We start from the raw sequence: 22,434 nt of genomic DNA, 5'->3' as shown, positions 1-22,434 counted from the left end.
TGCGCAATAGCTTACAAATCTGTTGAATATGCATTAGCATCTTAAGTTGCTATAGAGATATTTAACGTATGATTTGAAATTTATTATGATATAATATTTTCTTGCACACGATTACAAGCTGCTATTAAATATTAACCTACATGCGTAGTATTTTAATTAGTCAAACGATGTAACCAGCTGTGTTTAGATATGAGATAAGATTTCATGTAAACAATGCGCTTTATATTCTGAACGAGAATAATTAAAAATAAAATCTTTAGAAAGAGTTTTAGTAGCATTTTATTTTAGATTTTACGTTTAGTGAAGATGTACATGTTGTAAAAAGCAAGCTATTTATTTTTTTATACTGAAATTAAAGGGAAGTCTTTCTTGCATATGATTAAATTACAGTTATTTTTTTTGGTTAAATATTGCAACTTTAATAAAAAAAAAAAAATGGTTATTAAAAATAAAATTAAATAGATATTGAATATGAAAAAATAAAATATTTTGAACGAGAACAATTAAAAATAATATCTTTAATCAAAGTATTAGCACTTTTAGAAATTTTACGTCTAGGATAGACCAAGGACATGGAAATATAATCATAAATACGTGCCTCAAATAGGTGTAAAAACGAGGATTTAAAAAAAAAATCGTTTATTGAAAATAACGTTAAAATTAATTATGAAAGTTATGTCCGTATTTATTTTCATTAATATTGCAAATTTAAAGTTATTTTCTTTGTTTAAATATTCACGGCAACATTATTTACTTTTTTTAATAACCTCTGAATCCTTTTCGTCATTAAAATGCGACTGATAAGTATAGATATTCAATATGAAGGGGGAAAAAATAACCGTGACTGAAATCTAAATCTAAAATTTATTTTAAAAAAATACACATTTGACCATGCAGATGTAAGAAATGATACTTCAAGCAATGAAACAACGAATTAAATGTGCCACTTTAATTACGACTGATAACCTAAAAATTAATCATGCATGCATTTTTAGCAGACTTAACCAGGTCGGCGATAAGATATCGAATATAAAAAAAGAAGATATCGGGTTTGGTGTCAATGAGACAACTATCTGCAAGAAACCAAAATAACACAGAAATACAAGCTATGGGTCACCGTACGGCCTTCAACAACAGGCAAAGCACGTATCGCATAGTCGGCTATAAAAGGCCCCGAAATGACAATGTAAAACAATCAGTCAAAAAAGAAAATTAACAAAGTCCGTATCATCGTATGCGTAACTTAGTTGCTCACCAGAGGAACTTTACGCAAGCGTTTAAACACGCGTTCCATAAGTTTGAAGTACGTCGAAATGCAAAGGTATACGCTTGGTGAACGCTTTTACTTCAGGAAAATTTTAATGGAACATAAAAAAAATCATTCAGCTCAAGCGTTTGTCAAACGTATATACATGTACCTGTAAACTGCACGCACATAATATACACGCTACACGAGCGTTGAAAACGCTACAGATAAGTTTTAGACACGTTAAGGGCACATTGCATACAAAAATACTCGTCGCCTTAAAGCTTTCATTTAGGAAAAGAAGTCCGATACGGGTGAAACTTCATCAAACCTACAGAAGATATTACACCCTCTCTAACCATGAAACATGGGACTAGACATAGAAGTACAGGAACTACTCACATTAGTTTGAGCTGTACAAGATCTACAAAAATATCCCTCAAAGGTGCATATAGGATCGACCATGGTCCAGCACTAATGATTACCAGAGTTACAATGACGTGGTAGTAAGTCTTTAAAGGCCACCGAGCGGCCTCCAAAAATGAAAAAAAACTACTATTTAGTCGGCTATTAAATGCCCCGACCATTAAGATTTAAAAACAAAAATCAAACAAAACTAAACAGCCTTATTGATAACAAAATAATTTACGAAAACAACTTGACCGACATGAATTATGAACAACAACCACTGTACTACATGTTTCTGGCTTTAAAATGGACATTGGCACATAAACAATGTGGTGGCCATAAACCCAACCCTCCCAAATGAACCAAACCTTAAGGACAACACATCGCAAGAAAAAACTGTAAAATATCAGTTGCAATTCGCGTCCCTAAAATTATGGGTACGGTGCACAATAATCACTTACATAAAAACAATAGACACAAATCACTGAAATAATCGCACTTACCGAAAGCTATTTCAAAGCTAGTGAACATGTAGACGAACCAGTGGACATAGACGGACTGGTAAACATGTAAGCAGACGGGCGAATGTGACAGACTTATTGACAAACATTCACATATAGACAGACCTGCAGTTGGGAATGTAGGAAGACCAGGAGAAACGCTAAGGTACGCTTTACGCACACCGCCCAATACACGCTTTAAGCTCGTTGTGCACACGATACAGATATGATTGACAGGTTCAATGCATCAAAATTACTAGCGTTTTGGTAGCGTGCATAATTTTTTTTACCTCGGCCGACGTACGTCGGATCTATACGTTGATGTGTGGAGCCGGTATTACATTATTTAAACCACTAAACAGGCAATGTCAGTTTCTAATTCTTATGCACAACAAAAGTAATATAAGACAATACATCTTTATTAAACAATTATCTAATATATATATAATGCCAAACAAGCATTTGGGTTTACGATTGCATTTCTTTTTTTAAAGAAAGCAACTTGTTTTATATTCAGGAGTTACTATGTACTGTTGATTCCATCCCATGAGGGGATATTGTTATTGACCTTCGCATATAAGTGTGAGGTAAGCATTGAGTTGGGTTTTATATGCTTTGCTATCAATGCTTATCATTTTGTTTGCTTAAATGCTTATTTTAATTGCTTTGCTTTTGCTTAACATTAGCTATTTAGTTTGTTTCGTGTAGAATCTAGTTTTGTATATAAATTGTATTTTTAAGACAATATTATATAATTGAATAGTTTGTAAAATCAATAAGCGATTAAATTCAATAAGATTACATTGATATTTTGTTAGAATAACAAAATAAGAGAAAGTATTAACAACTTGTATAATTTATTTTAATTGGAAATTCATTGAGTTTTCATTGTTCTCATGCTATTATTCTTTGTTTATAATTTTATATTTAATTACAGGGTCTTTTGTTTACAACTTTTAGATATCGTAATAAATTAAAATTCAAAACCTGAGAAGTGTTTTATTTGTGTCTACTATAGCCAAGAAAACCACTCCACTACAAATGGCACTCAACGTGATTATTGTGATTATCGGAAATATTGGAAACTATAGCCCGGGATCAGTATACATCTTAAAAATTTCTAACCACAATTTACACATTGAAAAAGGCAGATATAATAATACGCCTTTGGATCAAAGAATATGTAAACACTGTATTGATAGCAAAATTAATGATGCAGATTCACGGTGGGTATGGTTGTCCTGCGAGAGAACGTTCTGTGCTGGTGATTTGGTTCTGTCAGGTGCTGGTGGGTCCTGATTCTGTGCTGGTGGGTTTGTTTACATTGTATCAGAACGGCAATAAAACGACTGTTTTGTTGCTTAATTTTTCTCTGATGCGTCATAAGTACCATGCAAAGTATATTACAACAATATTATATTGCAAAAGTCGTGCAAGTTCGTTAAACGGAATTGTCCTGACGCTGTGCTGGTGATAAGAAAAACGGCCCTGGTTCTGTGCTCCTATGTCCTGGTTCTGTGCCTTTATATTTTAGTTAAAAGTGGCATATATTCAAGATCATTGATGCTGTACTGTTATTGACTAATTAACTGTTGTCTGCTTTCTTGAAATTGACATTGTTGTGAATATGTTTACTGTTATTATGAGAGAAAAAAATACCCCTATTTTTTTTATTTTTTTTTCTTCAAATTAACTGTAATCTTGTTTCTTGGCCTGTTAATGGAACCCTTCTTGCCTCCTTTTAAGATAAGAAAATATGTTTACGACTTTCGGGATTACGATCATTTTGCAAGATCAGATATAAGCTCACCTGTGTCGAGGGGTCGTGTGAGGTTTATGTATTGTCTTGGCGTCCGCAATTACAAAAAGATCTTTTCTGAAATTACTTGACCAAAAGTTACCAAATGATTTTTCAAGAGTGAATCTAGGTAAAAAAATATTCATCAACAAACATGACCACTGTCTGTTAAAATGTATTTGAGTTTTTATTGACAGCCGATTCCATTGAGTATGTAGGCAGAGGTAATATCTTTGGTTAGCCTTGTTGTTAGCTAAACCGTGAAGTCATTGTTAGGTAAGGTGTACTATCCTCCTTTCGAAGTAGCCTGGTCCTACAATCAGAAAGATGTGTCATTTGTCGGACTAGTCTACTCTTAAAGAAGGGTAGTTTACATAACCTAACAATGACTTTTCTGTTCAGCAAGCAAGATAACCAAAGATATTCCCTTTGTCTACACACTCATTGAAATCGGCTTTAATATTGCAAAAGTTCAAGCAATTAGGGCAAAACTTACCGAGTAAAAAAAATCAAAAGGCCAATGTCTTTCTACCTTGCACATTTCAGAAAATTCAGATTAGATAACGAAACTGGGTCCAGCAACATTTATAAGCAATTTAAGATTTTGATCCTCACAGTTTCCATTCACCACAAATATTCTCGTTACAACGAATCATTTTAAATACAAAAATACCAGTTGCAGCCTTTTGTTTATCTATTAATATGTGTATACGGATAAAGTTACTAAAGGCAGCAGGGTCACCAGGGTGAGGAGTCTATGTCATCTGAAATAAATGCTAAGCATAGATCTAGAAAGCGACAGATAATCATGACATTAAAAAACTCTCTTCTTTTCGACTTTTTTCGAACAAATTGACACATAAAATGAACTATATACTAGTATTGTGGAATTTTTAACTTGTGTTCAATTCATTGATTACACCTTTTACTAGGATAACAATCCTGTCAAGTATGAGCTGGGTAAAATATTTCAGAAAAGAAGATGGAAATGTGAAAGTTTCCGTGCGTCAGGTGCAACAGCATACGAACAGCTAACATGCCTCGTCAGGGTGGAAGCTAACAAGTCCACCAAAATTTGCATGATTTAAAACCTTTATTTGTTCCAACAAAGTTATTGAGATTTTGTTGAGGATTTAACCATCTACGACACCAAGAATTTTCTTTTTAGAATTTACAGCTCTTCTATAAATATATGCAAAGCAAACCATTGATCAAATTGCTTGTTATGATTGTTTGGATATTTGTAAACTACAGGTAAGTAGTCTGTTTACTATATACTAGAATTTGTTTGGACAATAAAACATTAACTTTAATTCCTGTCAGTTTGTATTTGTCCAATCAAATCCCAGTATGTATTGAAACTCCGCCTACCTATTGTTTGAAAACATCCAAGAAAACATAGCAAGCAAGTCAATCAAAGTTTCTATGCTTTTATAGAAGAGCTGTACTATATAATGCAAAGAAGCGTTTAAGTCTTTGGCCAAAAAATACTATCAATTTCTTTTTGTCCTATGTAAACTTCCGTACCATTTCCTTCCATTCATGATCATTAAATTGAACTGTAAAATATTTCTTGGTACCTTCTTAATTCCAATATAAGTCTTATGTAAACATAATTATGACAATAACTGTTGTGAGCACAAGATTCACTGCACACTTTTAAAGTTCTGTTTCATCAAACATTAAAAAGTGAACTTAAGTTTTGAGACTTTTTTAATCGACACGATTGGGATTTTTGTATATGAGAACATGGTTTATTTATTAGTTGAAAATGCGGCTTTGAACTAGCTTTCAGTACCTAGCTTTCAGTACGAGCATTCGTTGTTCAATAATTTGTGTCTTTGTGTTATTATTTTATGTGATAAGTTGTTGTGTTGGTACACCACTGTAACAATGAAGGAGGAAATGAGGAGGGTTGGTTGGTAGGAAGTGGGGAGGGGTATGCGGAGCGCTAACAAACATGTATATGCGGCATAGGCATTTTTGCGCCTGTCCCAAGTCAGGAGCCTCTGGCCTTTGTTAGTCTTTTATTATTTTAATTTTAGTTTCTTGTGTACAATTTGGAAATTAGTATGGCGTTCATTATCACTGGACTAGTATATATTTGTTTAGGGGCCAGCTGAAGGACGCCTCCGGGTGCGGGAATTTCTCGCTACATTGAAGACCTGTTGATGACCCTCTACTGTTGTTTTTTTATTTGGTCGGGTTGTTGTCTCTTTGACACATTCCCCATTTCCATTCTCAATTTTATTTGGTCATTGTTGAAGCATCAATGTAAGGGGCATTTAATATCTTAATAAAACTATTCTTATTTTAGATACTATATTGTTATCTGATATTGGACGAAAGATGTTGCCCTTTTATGTAATTATGTAATACAAGTTACCATCATTTGAAAACACACATTAAACAGCCAAATGGATGCACAAGAGCTAAAATAGGAGTCATAGATCCTATTGACAACAATTATCTGCCCAATTTTGTTGATTTTATAACATTTGTTTCAAATATGACCAACTTCTTATCCAAAATCACCAGCACCGTATCAGGACCCACCAGCACAATGACAGGACCCACCAGCACAGTATCAGGACATGAATAAATTGAGAAAATGCTAAATTTTAATAAATTGCAATGTTTTTTCACAAAACAGTTTTGTCGTGTGGATTGCGGTATAGAAAGCGGACTCTATGAGCATTTTGTTTTATTTTTTCAGTTCTAGATTTTCTGAAAATGAGCATTTTTGTGTTACGCTTACTGAAACAGGTTAGAGGGTCAACTTTTTTATGGTTTACATATGAACCCATAAGAAACAAAATTGAAAAAATCTCAACTGTTTTCTTCCATTTTGTATGAGTGAAAACGTCAAAAATCATCATTTTCGTCTTTGTTTGCATTTTTTCATTGATCACCAGCACCCTTCAGGACCGAATCACCAGCACAGAACGTTCTCTCGCAGGACAACCATACCCACCGTGAGATTGACAATCAAGACAATAGAAAACTGACAATTAAAACCTACTTAGCAATTAAACAGGCTAAAAATCAGAAAGAAACAAATTCAAACAAGAAATAATTGTAACAGGATGCTGTTACGAAGTCTCCCAAACAAAGCTCCCAGAATTCGTATGTCCCATGGTTGCCTGGCATTGATCAAGGTCCAGTACAAATTGGTTCAGTCTAGTAAAGTGATATATATATATATATATATATATGTGCACAAGTGACGCCTAGGATTCTTCATGGTTAGACTCAAAACAAACTAAGCACGTTTGTCAACCAAACTAAACATGTTTGTACAAAGCATGTTTGCCAACGAATAAAATAAAATTCCCAATAATATTTTAAAAGAACATTTTCACTTTTTATTTCATTAGATTTGTTTTATTGTCCCATACAAGCATATATATGGTTTAGGGGTGGGGATCTCGACCGTTTACAGTTTACAAACAGAAGGGGGTGTAGGGGACCCCCAGTCACTCCCCAAATAGTTCATTAGATTTGTTTTATTGTCCCATACGAGAATATATGTGGTTTAGGGTGGGAATCTGACCGTTTACAAGTTTGCAAACAGAAGGGGGTGGGGGTGACCCCCCAGGGACTCCCCAAATAGTTCATTAGATTTGTTTTATTGTCCCAGACGAGAATATATGTGGTTTAGGGGTGGGGATCTGACCATTTACAAGTTTGCAAACAGAAGGGGGTGGGGTGACCCCAAGGGACTCCACAAATAGTTCATTAGATTTGTTTTATTGTCCCATACAAGCATATATATGGTTTAGGGGTGGGGATCTCGACCGTTTACAGTTTGCAAACAGAAGGGGGTGTAGGGGACCCCCAGTGACTCCCCCAAATAGTTCATTGGATTTGTTTTATTGTCCCATGCGAGAATATATATGGTTTAGGGGTGGGGATCTCGACCGTTTACAAGTTTGCAAACAGAAGGGGGTTGGGTAGACCCCAAGGACTTCCCTTTAATTTCAATAGATTTGTTTTATTGTCCCATTCAAGAATATATATGGTTTAGGGGTGGGGATCTGGACTGTTAACAAGATAATAGCACATTCTGAATTTGAACGGGTGGGGGTGACTCCCAGGGATCTCCCTTTAATTTCATTTGATTTGTTTTATCGTCCCATTCAAGAATATATATGGTTTAGGGGTGGGGATCTGGACCGTTTACAAGATAATAGCATTTTCTCAAATTGAAGGGGTGGAGATGACCCCCCCCCCCCCCTTCCCCCGGACTTATCCTATATTTCATGTCCTTTGTTTTATTGTCCTTTGATCATTTCTTAAGACTGCATGTATCTATCACTTACAGTTTTCAAGTTATATTCATTTGAAAATTTTAGAAAATAAAATCCCATAGGGTTCTATAGTAAACCCCTACCTTCTTTCTGCCCCCCCCCCCCCCCAAAAAAAAATACCCCTTAATAGACCCCAATGCACAAACGAAAGATTGATGGCTCACCTAGACATATTAGTATATTATTCTATGAAACCCTACGTTAATCTGACCAGCGGTTTTGGAGAAACGCTGCGGACAAGTTCATTTTTAAAGTGGCGGAAAAAGAAAAAGAAAAAGAAAAAGAATAATAAAAATAATAAGAACTGAGCAAAAACAATAAGGACTTAAATATATATTTTATACTGACTTGATTATAAAAAAAAAATAACATTTGTTTAGATAAAACAATATTTATAGATTATCGTTGATCATCTCAACGAGATTGATTTTCTCGCTTGAGCTGGTACAGCGAAAGTGAGAAAAAGCAATCGAGTTGAGTTGACCAATGATAATCTGTTTATCGCTATTTTACCTATGACGACGTTGTCAATTTCATGTCAATTTCGTTAGCAACGCCACGTGGCCTCCTTAGTTTCTAGCGATAATTTTTCCATCTCAAGCAAGAAGCATGATATGAAAATTATCACAAAAAAAGATCAAAAGAAAAATGCACAAAATAGCGATAATACAAATTATTCCCGAAAAGAAACTAATAAATGTGAATATTTTTCTTTTTTAGGAAGAACTTCTGTTTTCATCATATCTAAATTTTAAGATTTTATATCAATTTAACTTTATCTTAATAATGTATGCCTACTATTATAAACAACTTTATCAAAAATATAATTGTTAGAAAACATTGAACAAGTTGAAAATATGTATGCTCCAAAAATATTTTCCATGCCTTGTATGTTTGTTATTTCACTAAATTCTTAAAACTTTTTACTTATAAATACATATTTCATAAACATCATGAATGTATTTTTATTATAATTTTTGTAATTAGCCATAAAATATATAAAATACATCTATGATTTAGTAACTAACTTATTCTGTAATATATGAAAATGATCTGAAAAAGACAATTTCTCCTCTAAAACTGTAGAAAAACTGACGAAAAAAGGAAAATGATGTACTTTCTTATTATTTTTCACAAATTTCGACGCAGTTCGACACCTCAATGAAGCATATCAAAGAAAAGGTGTATTTTAAAAGTTCAACACCGTGCTATTCCCATTTTCAGGAACTAACAGGAACACAATTTTTATAAAATATAAAGATACGAGCCTAAAAAATACATTTTTCAATTTAGTTCAATATTTCACTTGTAAAATGTGCCATTTTTGATCGATTTCATTCATTTTTTGACCATTTTATTTGTCTGTCCAGTGCGCTAAAAATAGACATCATTTAACAACAGAAGGGACGTAACTCGAGAAGACATTTAAGAAAATCTATTATACTGGTCAATGAGATCAACATATAAGAGATGTGGCTACAGTTACTTGATTGAGTACAACACACATGAAACATCAAAGACAGTCAATTTGGTCGTGGTTCTTTTTATCTAACAATAGAGAAAAGTACCAGGATTATAATTTAATACGCCAGACGCGCGTTTCGTCTACATAAGACTCACCAGTGACGCTCAGATCAAAACAGTTAAAAAGCCAAACAAATACAAAGTTGAAGAGCATTGAGGACCCAAAATTTCAAAAAAGTTGTGCCAAATACGGCTAAGAGAACAGTGGGGAACTTTTGGCGAACTGTATCTATGGGTATTGCATCTATGAATTCAGCGATGATCCTTTTGTACTGGATTTTATACTGAATAAGATTAGTAAGTTAGTTTAGTGAGTACATCTTTTATCAGTGTACTCGACCGTAATCTACATCAACATCCGGTGAAAGGAAAAACGTGTTTTCTACAAAAATTGACTGCTTGAGATTGACTTATATATTCATTGTAAAGGTTTGCATTTATATTTTATGTATTATATTTATCTATTTATATGTTCATGATGTTTGTGTAACACCGCTTGAAGGTGTGGTTGCTATTGATGTAAAATAACATAGAAATTTTAAGAAAACAATAGCGATTTGGACAAATTTTGTGCATTAGAAAAAGTGCTTTGTTAAACAAGTAAACCACGTCGTTATTACATTGTACTTGAAAAACATTAAGATTAGAGTATATCGTGTTGAGTTTTAACATTTGATTGTGATTATTTAACACGCTTTGTGAGACTTGTAAACTTAGTCTCGGATAAAGTTTGTACATTAGTATCACACCCTACATACCCGACCCCATCCACAGACACACCCAAGGTCAAGGCCATCTTCGACCGGAACCGGATATACACATATCCAATTTAAAAAATGTTTGTTTAAAAAATACAGTTTTGATTTATATATATATATATATATTTTACACACTTTGAAATTATAGTTAAACTTTGTGAATTTGCATTGCGATTTATAGGGTAAGATACCCAACTGAGATTTGGTTTAGGTGTCTGTTTTTTTGTTTTTTATGTAAACAGGATTAGTTCGATTTAGTTTCACCGATACACATTGAACTTGTGTACACATATATACACATACGCACAGGGCATAATGTATTGTATGGAGTGGAGTGTTGGAGTGGAGTATTGGAGTGGAGTGTTGGAGTGAACTTTTGGAGTGAGATTTTGGAGTGAAATTTTTGGAGTGAGATTTTGGAGTGAAATTTGATGAAAAATTTTGTAGTGAATAATTTAAAAACAAACTATACTGAAATAGAAATAAAAATATGCATGCAGTGAAGTATTCGAATAATAATGTGAACGACCTCATATCAACAGTCCTTTATAAACAATTTCAAATTCTCCTGATCTACTGATGCATAACTAAGAGTTATATAATTATTTAGCATTGTGATTTCCCAATCTCTTAAAAATCTGGCAGCATCCTCATTAGGAAATTTTTACATGATGAAAGTATTTTCATTTTCTGAATTTAATTTAGATGAAATTTGTATTTATGAAAAAATAAGTTATTAAATGGTATTACCTAGATATCATTTCGGTATCAATAGAACACAATAATAAAAGATGAACTGCAATTACAGTGTTATTTCCTGGATTTACATTGAGAAAATATTGTTACACCTGGGGTGTGTGGTTAAACCTTCGTAGCAGGCTGAGCTATAAATATAAATATAAAACATAGGTAATATGGTAATTTTCAGAGGCGGATTTAGGGGGGGGGGGGGCATGAGGCCTGCCCCCCCTTTTGGGAAAACAATTGGTTGCTTATATAGGGAATCACTGAAGCGTGACTGGAGCGGGCCCCCTCTTAGGTCAGTCAGTGGGCCCCCACTTATGAAAATTTCTGGATCCGCCACTGATTTTTAATACAGGCACTGGTATAGATACATCAATAGTAATATAATATCATATATATATATGATAAATCTCCAATATGTGGATACATATTAACAAGAGAGATTGGTCAAATTTCAATATTTACAAAACTATTTAGTTGTAGTTATAAGGCATATAATAATTATGGTCTCAATAAAATATATAAGTCTTGAGATTCATTACGTATGTTGGTTGAAGGAACCGCATTTAATAAAAGTTGAAAATAAATGAACCAACTACTAACGTTGTTGTCAAATCTATAAAAGATATTGTTGAAAATCTATATAGGAAAAAAGAAATAGATTCACAAACTTATAATTTCTTGAGGAATAATAATGAATCAAAACACGGACACATGTACCTTCTTCCAAAAGTTCATAAAATTAATCTAGAAATAATTAATAAGGCATTCCGAACTGGTCAAATAGTTGGAAACATAAACATTCCTTACCGACCAATCATCAATAAGTGTAACTCTCCCACGAGACGCATTGAAAGATAACTGGGTCTAATCTTAAAACCATTATTGAAGAGGCATAATTTTTACAATCAAGATACAAAAGACTTCATTAATAAAATAGAGTCAAACGAGGTCACAAAAGAATGCATCATTATTGCCTATGATGTTACACGTTGATGTACACAACTATGAACATTGATAACTTAGAAGAAACAGTTATCAATAATATTCATTAGAATCAATTGACACACAAGAATATATTTTCAGCAGATTTTACTATAATGTTCTTTAAACGGTTGCAGTATTTCTTTGTTGTGAACTGGGTTATCACAGGTTTCAGGTAATAATATATAATGCAAATCATTTGAGGGTCGTACCAATATATGAATCAAACACTATATATATATATGTATACCAAATATTAAATCAATATGTTTAAGCATGACACAAAAAGAGCAGAAAATTGATTATTAACTTGATCTGTAATTTAACACGGTTAAACCCCACTCACACTATTATTTTCTATGTTCGGTGGACCATTAAGTTGCAGTCAAAACTCTAATTTGGCATTAGAATTAGAAAGATCATATCATAGGGAACATGTGTACTAAGTTTCAAGTTGATTGGACTTCAACTTCATCAAAAACTACCTTGACAAAAAATTTTAACCTGACACGGGACAGACGGACGAACGAACGAACGAACGGATGGACAGACGAACGGATGTACAGACCAGAAAACATAATGCCCCTCTACTATCATAGGTGGGGCATAAAAATATTGAAAACTGATTAATTAATTTCCTAAGTCCAAGGGTCATAACTCATAAATATCAGACCGAAACAGAATTTAAACTTTATCTGTAACTTGTCATAGTAAAACTAAATTTATTGGATGGACAGACAGACGGAAAGACAGACAGTCAGACGGAAAGCTAAGATAAATATGTGTCGTCCCACACATAATTGTAAAAAATGTTGTGCTGATCTAAAATTTCTTTGTGTCCTTCCTTCAATTGTTCTTTAATTTTCTGTAATTTTTCTTTATTTATTTTTAATGAATACTTGTTCAAAATTTATAAACAAAACATTTAACCCCCTGACATTCTACTACTTCTAGAATAATATACTATATACCGGTACTCTAAAATTTCACCAAAAAAAAAATCACTCCAAAATCTCACTCCAAAAATTTCACTCCAAAATCTCACTCCAAAATCTCACTCCAACACTCCACTCCAATACTCCACTCCAACACTCCACTCCATAAAATACATTATGCCTACGCACAGACACTTACACTTATACTTACACTTATACCGCATTGAATATAGCGCTATATTGGTGTTTATATATATATATATTGTGTTGTTTGTTAATACTTGGTAGACATATTGTATTATATATACATGTTATATGTTGTATTGTATTATATTGAATATTGTGTTGTTTTGTGTATTATATACATATGTTATACATGTACGTTGTATTGTAGTATATTGAATATTGTGTTGTTTTGTGTTTTGTGTATGTTTATACATGTTATACGTTGTATTGTAGTATATTGAATATTGTGTTGTTTTGTGCATTATATACATTTATTAACCAACTAAGTACATTATTGCCAAAAATGACTGGTTATTTAAAATAACATATTTTCTGTAATGGCCCTGTTTTTTTTCTGTAATGGCCCTGTTTTTCTGTAATGGCCCTGTTTTTGTCTGTAATGGCCCTGTTTTTCTGTAATGGCCCTGTATTAATGCCCGGTTTGTCTGTATAAAGCACAGTTAGGGTTTTTGGTGGAAGAAGACGTCAAGCCTTCTGAAGACCTATGGGACCGACTTTAAACTCATTGAGCCTCCGTATGCCGCATTCGTTTCTGTGTATTACAATTTCATAACGACTTAAGATTCCTGACACCGATTTTTACACATGATTAAGCATCTGAATCATTTAATTTGTAAATTAGGATTGAAAAACAATCTCTATCGTAAATATGACCTTTTTATTTATGTAAATTAATAGATTTCATCTCATTCACATGAAATCCATGAACATTATTTGTTTACTTGTAACCGGATGTTTTTACTGTAGATATTTGTAGTACGCATGCGTGAATTTGGTATCGGGACAACTCGCCCTGTTTACAAGTTCGCTCTTGAAGTTACGAATTTGCAATCTTGCAGACAAGATTTTGTTTTTAATAAATAAAAAGGATCTATTTCGTATTAAATTGGTGTCTTTATTCATTGTTTTCCTTGTCATGTGAACTAATGCCTTTCTACTTCAAATGGTTTGAATCTATTTATAAAATTATTCAAGACTCAGTTGACAAGAGCAGTACGTTACTGTTGGGAGAATTTGATTAAACTCTAAATGCTCATAGAATAAGAAATATAATTGAAACTTAATGTACCTCCTTCTGAATAATTTATTGCAATATAAATATAAATATAATTTTTTTTTGACAAGGGAAATCTGACTTTTGTCAGAAATATTTTTTTCACATGTGCAAAGGTAATCACGTGTGACGGCCATATTGGTTTGTTAACACATATGTGAAGAAGCCTCTAGAACCATGAACTAAACATAAATAGTCTCTGAAAGCGTAAACTTTATGCAATACTAATTTATCAATCATGATTATTTTCATAAATATAAATTTGATTATTTAAAGAAATAAAATTATAACAATTACGATTTTAGATTAGAGATTCTACTCAGACATGCTTTGATCTATTTATAGCCAAATTAGTTTACCTGTGTGAAAATGTAAATAATTTGTTTACTAAACAAGTAAAGACAAACTATGGATGGAAGATAATAATTTACATAAATATTGCAGGACATTTGATTGATTTTAATAAATATAGGATTTAAAAACTGCAAGTGGAAACAAATTTAATCATTAGCTACATAATCAGCTGATAATTTTTCTTGCAAACATCGTGGTGATGTAACTGATGAAAATCACTCCATCAATCCTCCAGCCCTTTCACATATTAAGCAATAGATCTACTTATTATTGTAGAATATTCATTGAATATACATTCATCGTCTAATTGAATATATCGGGTAATCGGATATTTTTAGCTGATATTTTGATTGTCCGGAGTCTACTGTATTACCATAAACATAATAAAGATAGTCTAAATTGTATTTTTTTTTCACTTATTTATTGACATAATACTGGTTGTAACATATTTTATTTTTGTATTCAGGTTGGGACACCCCCCCCCCCCCCCCCCCCAATTATGAGTGGTGTCCCTTAAATAAGGGACTGTTCCTAAAACAAGGGGTCATTTTACTGTTGAAATAAAAGAAAGAACATTTTTAAGATTTTTATTAAACTCAAAAGTGGGAAAATTCTTATATTTGGAACAACTTTTCTAAATGAGGGGTCAAATTAATAAAGAAGATATAAGTTTAGAAACAACAGAATATTATTTTGACATATTTTGACCATTTAGTACTTAATAGATGCTTAGTTCTTGGGGGAAAGTTTCATCAAATAATATGAATAAAAATGTGCTCATTTTTTACAGTGGGTTGTAATGTTCTTCCAATAAGGTTATCCCTCATTTGGAGTGTTGTTCCCAACCTGTTAAAGGTCCATCTTTGTGTGCATAATTCAAAATTGGAAATTTCAACAAGAGTCTAATATTCTTGTTGAAATTAAACCCTGATCTGCTAGCTTCATCTCTTCTACCGATTTAATAACTAGAATCATGATGCAAACAGACTTAAGAAAAAGGCATGTAAGTTCATCATACAAATATGACACTTTTTCTAGACAATCCAGATCGTGCAAAATACTTCGCTTAAAATTGTAACCTTAAAATTGTTGTTGTGCATTAAAAACCCCTACGGGAACTTTCAAAAGTTGGCGGGTATGTAACAAGCCTTACTATTTTTATGCTCCATTTATGGGCATTATGTTTTCTGGTCTGTCCGTTCGTCCTGCTTCTGGTTATAAAGTTTATGGTCGAGGTAGTTTTTGATGAAGTTGAAATCCAATCAACTTGAAACTTAGTGCACATGTGTTCCTTATGATATGATCTTCTTAATTTTACTGCCAATTTAAAGATTTTACCTAATTTTCACAGTCCACTGAACATAGAAAATGATTGTACGGATGGGAAATCCATGTACTTATGACCTTAATGGAACAAAGCAGCCTGGGTTAGTGGAGCTGCTTTTGTGGTAATTTAGGTTACCTTTTATTCACTTTCTTCCACCTCAGAGCTATCAGCTCTTTGATTAATAAAGTTAATAAAATTAAGTTGTAAATAGTATAATACTTTTTTGTATTTTATTTAATTTAGTAACCAGCAACCAACATTAAAGAACCATATATAGGGATCACTGTTCCTCCTGTTTTTCAACACATAACTTCTGTCAACTTAATATCTTGGATATTTGGTATATTAACACATACACTTTTATTCAGTTGGTTAATAAATGTATTAAGAAATGGGTGTTTTTATAATGGCTCTGTTATATGTCCTCGGTCAGTAATAATGGCCTCGGATGTCTGTAATGGCCCTCGGCGTTGCCTCGGGCCATTACAGACTTCCTCGACCATTATAACAGACCTTGGACATATAACAGGGCCATTATAAAAACACCCATTCATTAATACTATATTATTTTAAATCGCAGAAAAAGATCTGGTCATACTTTCCAGTGACTACCATCTTGTCAGTTATTTCATATGAACGTTTTTGGTGGGTTTGTTTTTTTGGCACAAAACAAGATATCCCTCATAACGAAGACACGTCGTAAAATAAAGTATAATCTTAAAGTTACTGTTGAATGATATTCATACATTTATTATGTGCGGTTGTTGGACTTTGATCTTATCATATAACTGTATAATTAATTCAACTGTTTTTTTTATCAAACTTTACTATTTATTTTTGACAGATTAATTGAATTTCATCTATAGCACTACCACTTCAGTAAGATGGCTAGTGCAGCTAAATCGTCATTTACCAATTATGCTCGTCTTGGGTGTGCAGCACAAAGTGAACTACCAAACGTTCTTCAGAAGCTACTTACCATTAAAGAGCCACCTCACTTGTTGTCTATGCATGTTAATGCAAACAAATCTTTATCACGGTATTTAAGAGCACATGAATGGAAACAGATCACTGGTGTACAGTTAAATGGCTATAGAAATCTAGATATATCATTATGCTACAAGTTAATTCGAAATCTAAATTTGGTTCCTCCTCCAACTCAAGGGTGGGATTTCCCAGCAGACCCGACACCATTGGAGCTAATATTGAGCGTATTCGAAGGAAACGTAATGAAGTTCTTCACCGGGGCAATACACTGGTAACAGACCAGGAATTAACGGATTACTTCACAATCTTCAAATCCATATCCGGAAGGCTAGAAATATACCTCGGAACAGCAAAGAATGAGTTTGTGTCGACATTTGAGCATTTAGAATCATGTTGCATGGACATAGAAACAGAAAAGATGTATTTGGAAAATCTGGAAATCCTTATGAAAAATGAAAATACATTTAAAGAACAAATTTCCCTGGTGAAAAATACAGTTCAGATGATCGAAGAACAAGGTACGCATACTTTTTACTTTGTATGATGCTACGACTCTTTTACATTGAGCATGCTTCATTGAAAATATAAATAATGTGACTGAACGTTCTTGTGCTTCTTCGTAACATTTGTTGTTTTTATAGTGATTTAGATGATAACACAATGTTGACTGCTGTACCCCTATTTTTTTTACCTTTTTACCTATTGTGTCTGTTTGTTTTGTTCACGCATCGGTGACAATATAATGGAATTTGATGCGACTGTCATACAAGTGAGAGGTTTAGCTAGCTATAAAACCAGGTTCAATCCACTATTTTCTACATTTGAAAATGCCTGTACCAAGTCAGGAATGTGACAGTTCTTGTCCATTCGTTTTTGATGCGTTTTGTTATTTAATTTTGCCATGTGATTATATATACTTTCACCTTGGTTTTCCTCTGAGTTCAGTATTTTTGCGATTTTACTTTTTTCTTTCATACGGAACTCGTCTTAAAATATTTATCACACCATTTATATTTATTTTATTTAAAGTGAAAGCTTAAAATTGAGTGACATTAGGGAAAAAAAAGTAATATAAATAAGTTCGTTTTACGTGATTTGCATGGTTAGTCTGAAATACATTTGGATTTTATGATCTTATGCATATGTCAGCTTTTTTATGGTGATATAAAATTAAATACGACCTCTCTGTCAAATTTATCGACCTTGCAAGGTCTGTATAGTCAGTCAAGGTCGTTAAAAACTTCCATTGGTTGTTGTAAAATTTAATTCACTTTTGCTACGTGATGACTTCATCAAGATTCTGTTTATAGTTCACAGTGCATTTTGAGATAAAATTTTCCCTTTAATGATAAAACACTCATTGAAAATATACGAAGACAACCTGCAAGCTAGTTTTCGTTACTTGAATAATACGAATAGTTTTCTTTTCTTAGAACAAGATTTGAAAATTACACTGAATGAACATAAGGTAAGTATTCAGTCACTTGACAACGACATAAAGAATACAGCAAGCAAATTCAAAAGTGGAACAGAGACATTGGAAAAGGTTACAGAACAACATCAGCAGAACATTAAGACTTTAGAACAGAGTACCTGTTCACAAATCTTGAGGATCAAATCACTAGAAGATGCCACTGAAAAAAGTGATTACAAGACTGAGAATTTAAATGCTAAAACTGACGACCATGAAGTCAAAATAGAAAATTTAGAAGTTTCAGTTGATGAGCATGAAATAAAAATAGAAAACTTGGAAGACACAACAGACGAACATCAAAATGTGATCGGAACATTAGAAGATCTCACAGACCAACACCAGGGTAAGATCGGTACATTGGAAGAACAGACAAATCAACACAGGGATCAACTAGTGGAGTTGGAAGAACATACGACTGTACACACAGAACAGATAGGAACACTGAAAGAAATTACAGACACTTCACATGAAAATATAAAAACATTGAACAAAAGAACAGACGTACATCAGGACAAGATAGAAACATTAGAAATGGACAATTTAACACAGGAAGAAAAAGGTAAAATTAATAGTTGATATTTAAGCTGTTATATTTTCTAACGAAGATGAATTGTAATTCATTATTTGTAGGTCACTGTCAACTGTATTTTTCTTGAATAATAAACATTATTTGACTTAAATGATAATGAAAACAGATTGTCAACAAGTTTAAATACTGCCTTTGTCCTTTAAATATGCTGTCTATGCATTTTTGACATAACATGTAATTGCATGTAAAAAAAACCATCATTAGAGAAGTTAACTAATCACATTCTCACATCTTTTTAACCTGTGTGCAAGATTTAGTAACCATGTAACCTCCTGTTTCCAAAATATTTTATAGAACCCCCAAAACATAATGGTGCTTTGAAATACCAAAGATATATGTTTATGACTAAAACAAATTGACTGCAATAAATGTAGAATTAATTACCTACAAATGTCAAATTCAAGGAAATATTTCATTTCGACCTATTTTAGGATTTAGTGGTATTACACTTTAATAACTCACTATGTGGTATATGTTTTGCTCATTGTTGAGGGCCGTATAGTTGTATATTTTTGCGTCATTTGGTCTCTTGAGGAGACTTGTCTCATAGGCAATTATACCCCATCTTAATTTTATATATTAATCTTAATATCATTTACTATAGTATAAACTGATATTCAGTAGGAAGAACGACAACTCTAAATATTTTAACTTATCAAATTAATCCTGAGCTAAGTTTTGAGATATGATGTGTACTGTTTTGGCGATTGTAAGGTAAAAGGTCTGTTGTAATGTTGTTCTCAGAGGTCAGAGGAAATATCATTATTAAAAATAGGGATTTACATTAGCAATGCACTCATAATACATTTTGTAATTGACAATGTAACATATACATTATTCTAATACCAAACACATCGATATTTATTGAAACTTGCGTGACGGTAATTAATCAAATATATTTATATCAGCACGCCATATTTAAAGGTCAATATCTCAAGTTTTAAGATAATACTTTTACGTCATCCGGATGACAACGTTTAACAAAATGCAGTATAGTTACGTCTGTTGTCTGATAGGTAAAAATAACTTAGTTCGTTTGAAATACATTCCCAGACTGAGTACTACATTTTATTAAACATTTAAACATAATTTAAATTTTCCGTTATTTTCAATTTATTTCCAAACCATTGGAGATTCTCTATTACTAATTTTACTATGTCTTGAACTTTAAAACTGCTCTTCAATGTATTTTAGAGCAGTACAAAATAAATCAGGAATATCATAAGAAGAAAAAGATGGAGTCAATATATACTGCGATTGATTTGGCACAGGAACAATATAAAAACGAGTTGGCGCTTTTTCAACAAACTACTACTGAAAAGGCAACTTCAAATGCAAATAAAATAGATGCATTGGCAGATCAAATAAAGGCTGCATTAGAAGACATGAATTTAGTTGAATCTCTTTCTGCGGAATTTAACGCATTTGTTGAAAATATGACAAGAGAAACACAAGAAGCTTCAGAGATGGCGCTGCAACGATCCCAACAGCATCAAACTCATATGTCAAATTTAAGTCGTGAACTTCGAGAGACAATGTTAGACCAACCAGTTTTGTCAGACGATCATATAGCGTTGAAAACAACGGACAGTCCCAAAGGTAACTATATATGAAATAGTTATATATCATATGTATATGGGTTTTATATCTATGATTCATACGTAAGATTTCGAAGGTATCAGATAAGGGGGTGAATAAAGTTTCCCATAACTCAGGAACAGTCTCCCTAATTGTCATCACACAAAACTTGTTAAACCCCGCTGTATTTTTGCGCCTATCCCAAATAGGGAAGCCAGCCTCCGGGTTTGTCATTATCTGGCTGCATTTAAGACTCGTTGGTAGCCTTGGAAAGTTTTCTGCTTTTCGTTTAGATTGTTGTCTCCTCGACACATTATCCGTTTCCATTCTTTGTTCTATCTAACAGACACAGTAGGTGAAAATTGATTTCACCTGAAACAATATGTTTTTATAAAATTATCCCGGTAAAATTTTTGACCAAAATTATGATTTAATGAACTAACTTCTTTCCAGTAGTGTGTCGTTGTATTACTATATAAAATTGTATAGATCCCATTTCAATTTTTCGCGATAAAACGAAATGTTTGGTACACGTATAGAGTTGATTATATGCTGGTGGTGTTCCATGTTTAACAATAGTTGTGTCTATTTCTTCTATTTTTTTATTTGTTTTTGTAGTGTTTCAGAATCAAACAGGCCTAAATGCCGTCTTAATGGGTATAGAATTTATTTCAACTGGCCCATAACAGAACCCAATTTGAAAGTTTCATGACGTATTTCACTGTTAAACAGCCCTTTAACCAATACGTTCATTTGTAATGTTTTTTTTTATCTTTGCAGGTGTTAACAATGATGCAGCATAAAATTTGTATCTAGAAAAAAGATTATGTTTGTAAATATGGAGATGTATATAGATTAATGCTCGGAAACATACCATATGACTTTTAATGCTGCTATTTTCATTGATGGTATTGATTTCTAATTGGTAACATATTACACTTTTCTAACCCATAAAAACATAACTCTAACCTCATACTCCCATGGGCGGATCCAGCCATTTTAAAAAAGGGGGGTTCCTAACCCAGGACAAAGGGGGGGGGGGGGGGGGGGTTCCAATTACATGTCCCCATTCAAATGCATTGATCGTCCAAAAAAAAGGGGGGGTTCCAACCCCCGGAACCCCCCCTCTTGATCCGCGCCTGTACTCCAAACGTGTTATGTATGCGCTTAAACGACTTGGCACACAGTGAATACATGGAATAGTTATCTTTGAAACGATTCCCAAAGTTTGTAAGCTGTTAACAGTTTTATTTTTAATTAAAGTTCAAAGAAAGTTGACAATACTGCCGTTACAAGAAAAAAAGGGGTCAATGGTAGTTTATTTTGCTATCGCTGTGCGAATTTGTAACCTTATTATTGTGTATGTTATGTGTAAATGCTACATGTTTACCTTTTCGCTTATATCGAATCATTATATTTACAAATAAAAACAGTAAGGGTACTAATTTTACTGCACCATATGCGTATCTTGTAAAAGGTAAAATCACAAAAATACTGAACTCAGAGGAAAATCCAATCGGATGGAAAATCACATGGCAAAATCAAATGACAAAACACTTTAAAAAAGAATGGACAAGAACTGTCATATTCCTGACTTGGTACGGGCATTTTCAAATGT

General features: G+C 32.9%; 1 protein-coding gene across 3 annotated transcripts; it reads left to right on the top strand.

Annotated features, from left to right (window-relative positions):
- Positions 1-9,677: 9,677 nt before the first annotated feature.
- Positions 9,678-21,784, top strand: LOC139489089 (putative leucine-rich repeat-containing protein DDB_G0290503). Of its 3 annotated transcripts, none has more exons than XM_071275210.1 (5): positions 9,678-10,215; positions 17,033-17,693; positions 18,609-19,208; positions 20,433-20,837; positions 21,597-21,784. In XM_071275210.1, exons 2-5 carry the CDS (start codon positions 17,303-17,305, stop codon positions 21,617-21,619), a joined length of 1,419 nt encoding a protein of 472 aa, XP_071131311.1. In that variant the 5' UTR covers positions 9,678-10,215; positions 17,033-17,302; the 3' UTR covers positions 21,620-21,784. The 3 variants fall into 3 exon arrangements, with proteins under 3 accessions (XP_071131311.1, XP_071131312.1, XP_071131310.1); XM_071275211.1 differs by having other exon boundaries at positions 9,908-10,083; XM_071275209.1 differs by having other exon boundaries at positions 10,105-10,215; positions 21,435-21,784.
- Positions 21,785-22,434: the final 650 nt, after the last annotated feature.

Source organism: Mytilus edulis, chromosome 9, assembly GCF_963676685.1.
Source record: "Mytilus edulis chromosome 9, xbMytEdul2.2, whole genome shotgun sequence".
NCBI classification, from domain to species: Eukaryota; Metazoa; Mollusca; class Bivalvia; order Mytilida; family Mytilidae; genus Mytilus; species Mytilus edulis.
This window is presented reverse-complemented; position numbering and strand designations above follow the sequence as displayed.

Bases quoted from the DNA above. Each gene is read 5' to 3' on its own strand.
- LOC139489089 (XM_071275209.1), top strand. From the start codon at position 17,303: ATGCTACAAGTTAATTCGAAATCTAAATTTGGTTCCTCCTCCAACTCA. The intron at 19,209-20,432 runs GTAAAATTAATA...AATGTATTTTAG, and splicing joins TTTAACACAGGAAGAAAAAG to AGCAGTACAAAATAAATCAG. The intron at 20,838-21,434 runs GTAACTATATAT...TTGTTTTTGTAG, and splicing joins AACAACGGACAGTCCCAAAG to TGTTTCAGAATCAAACAGGC.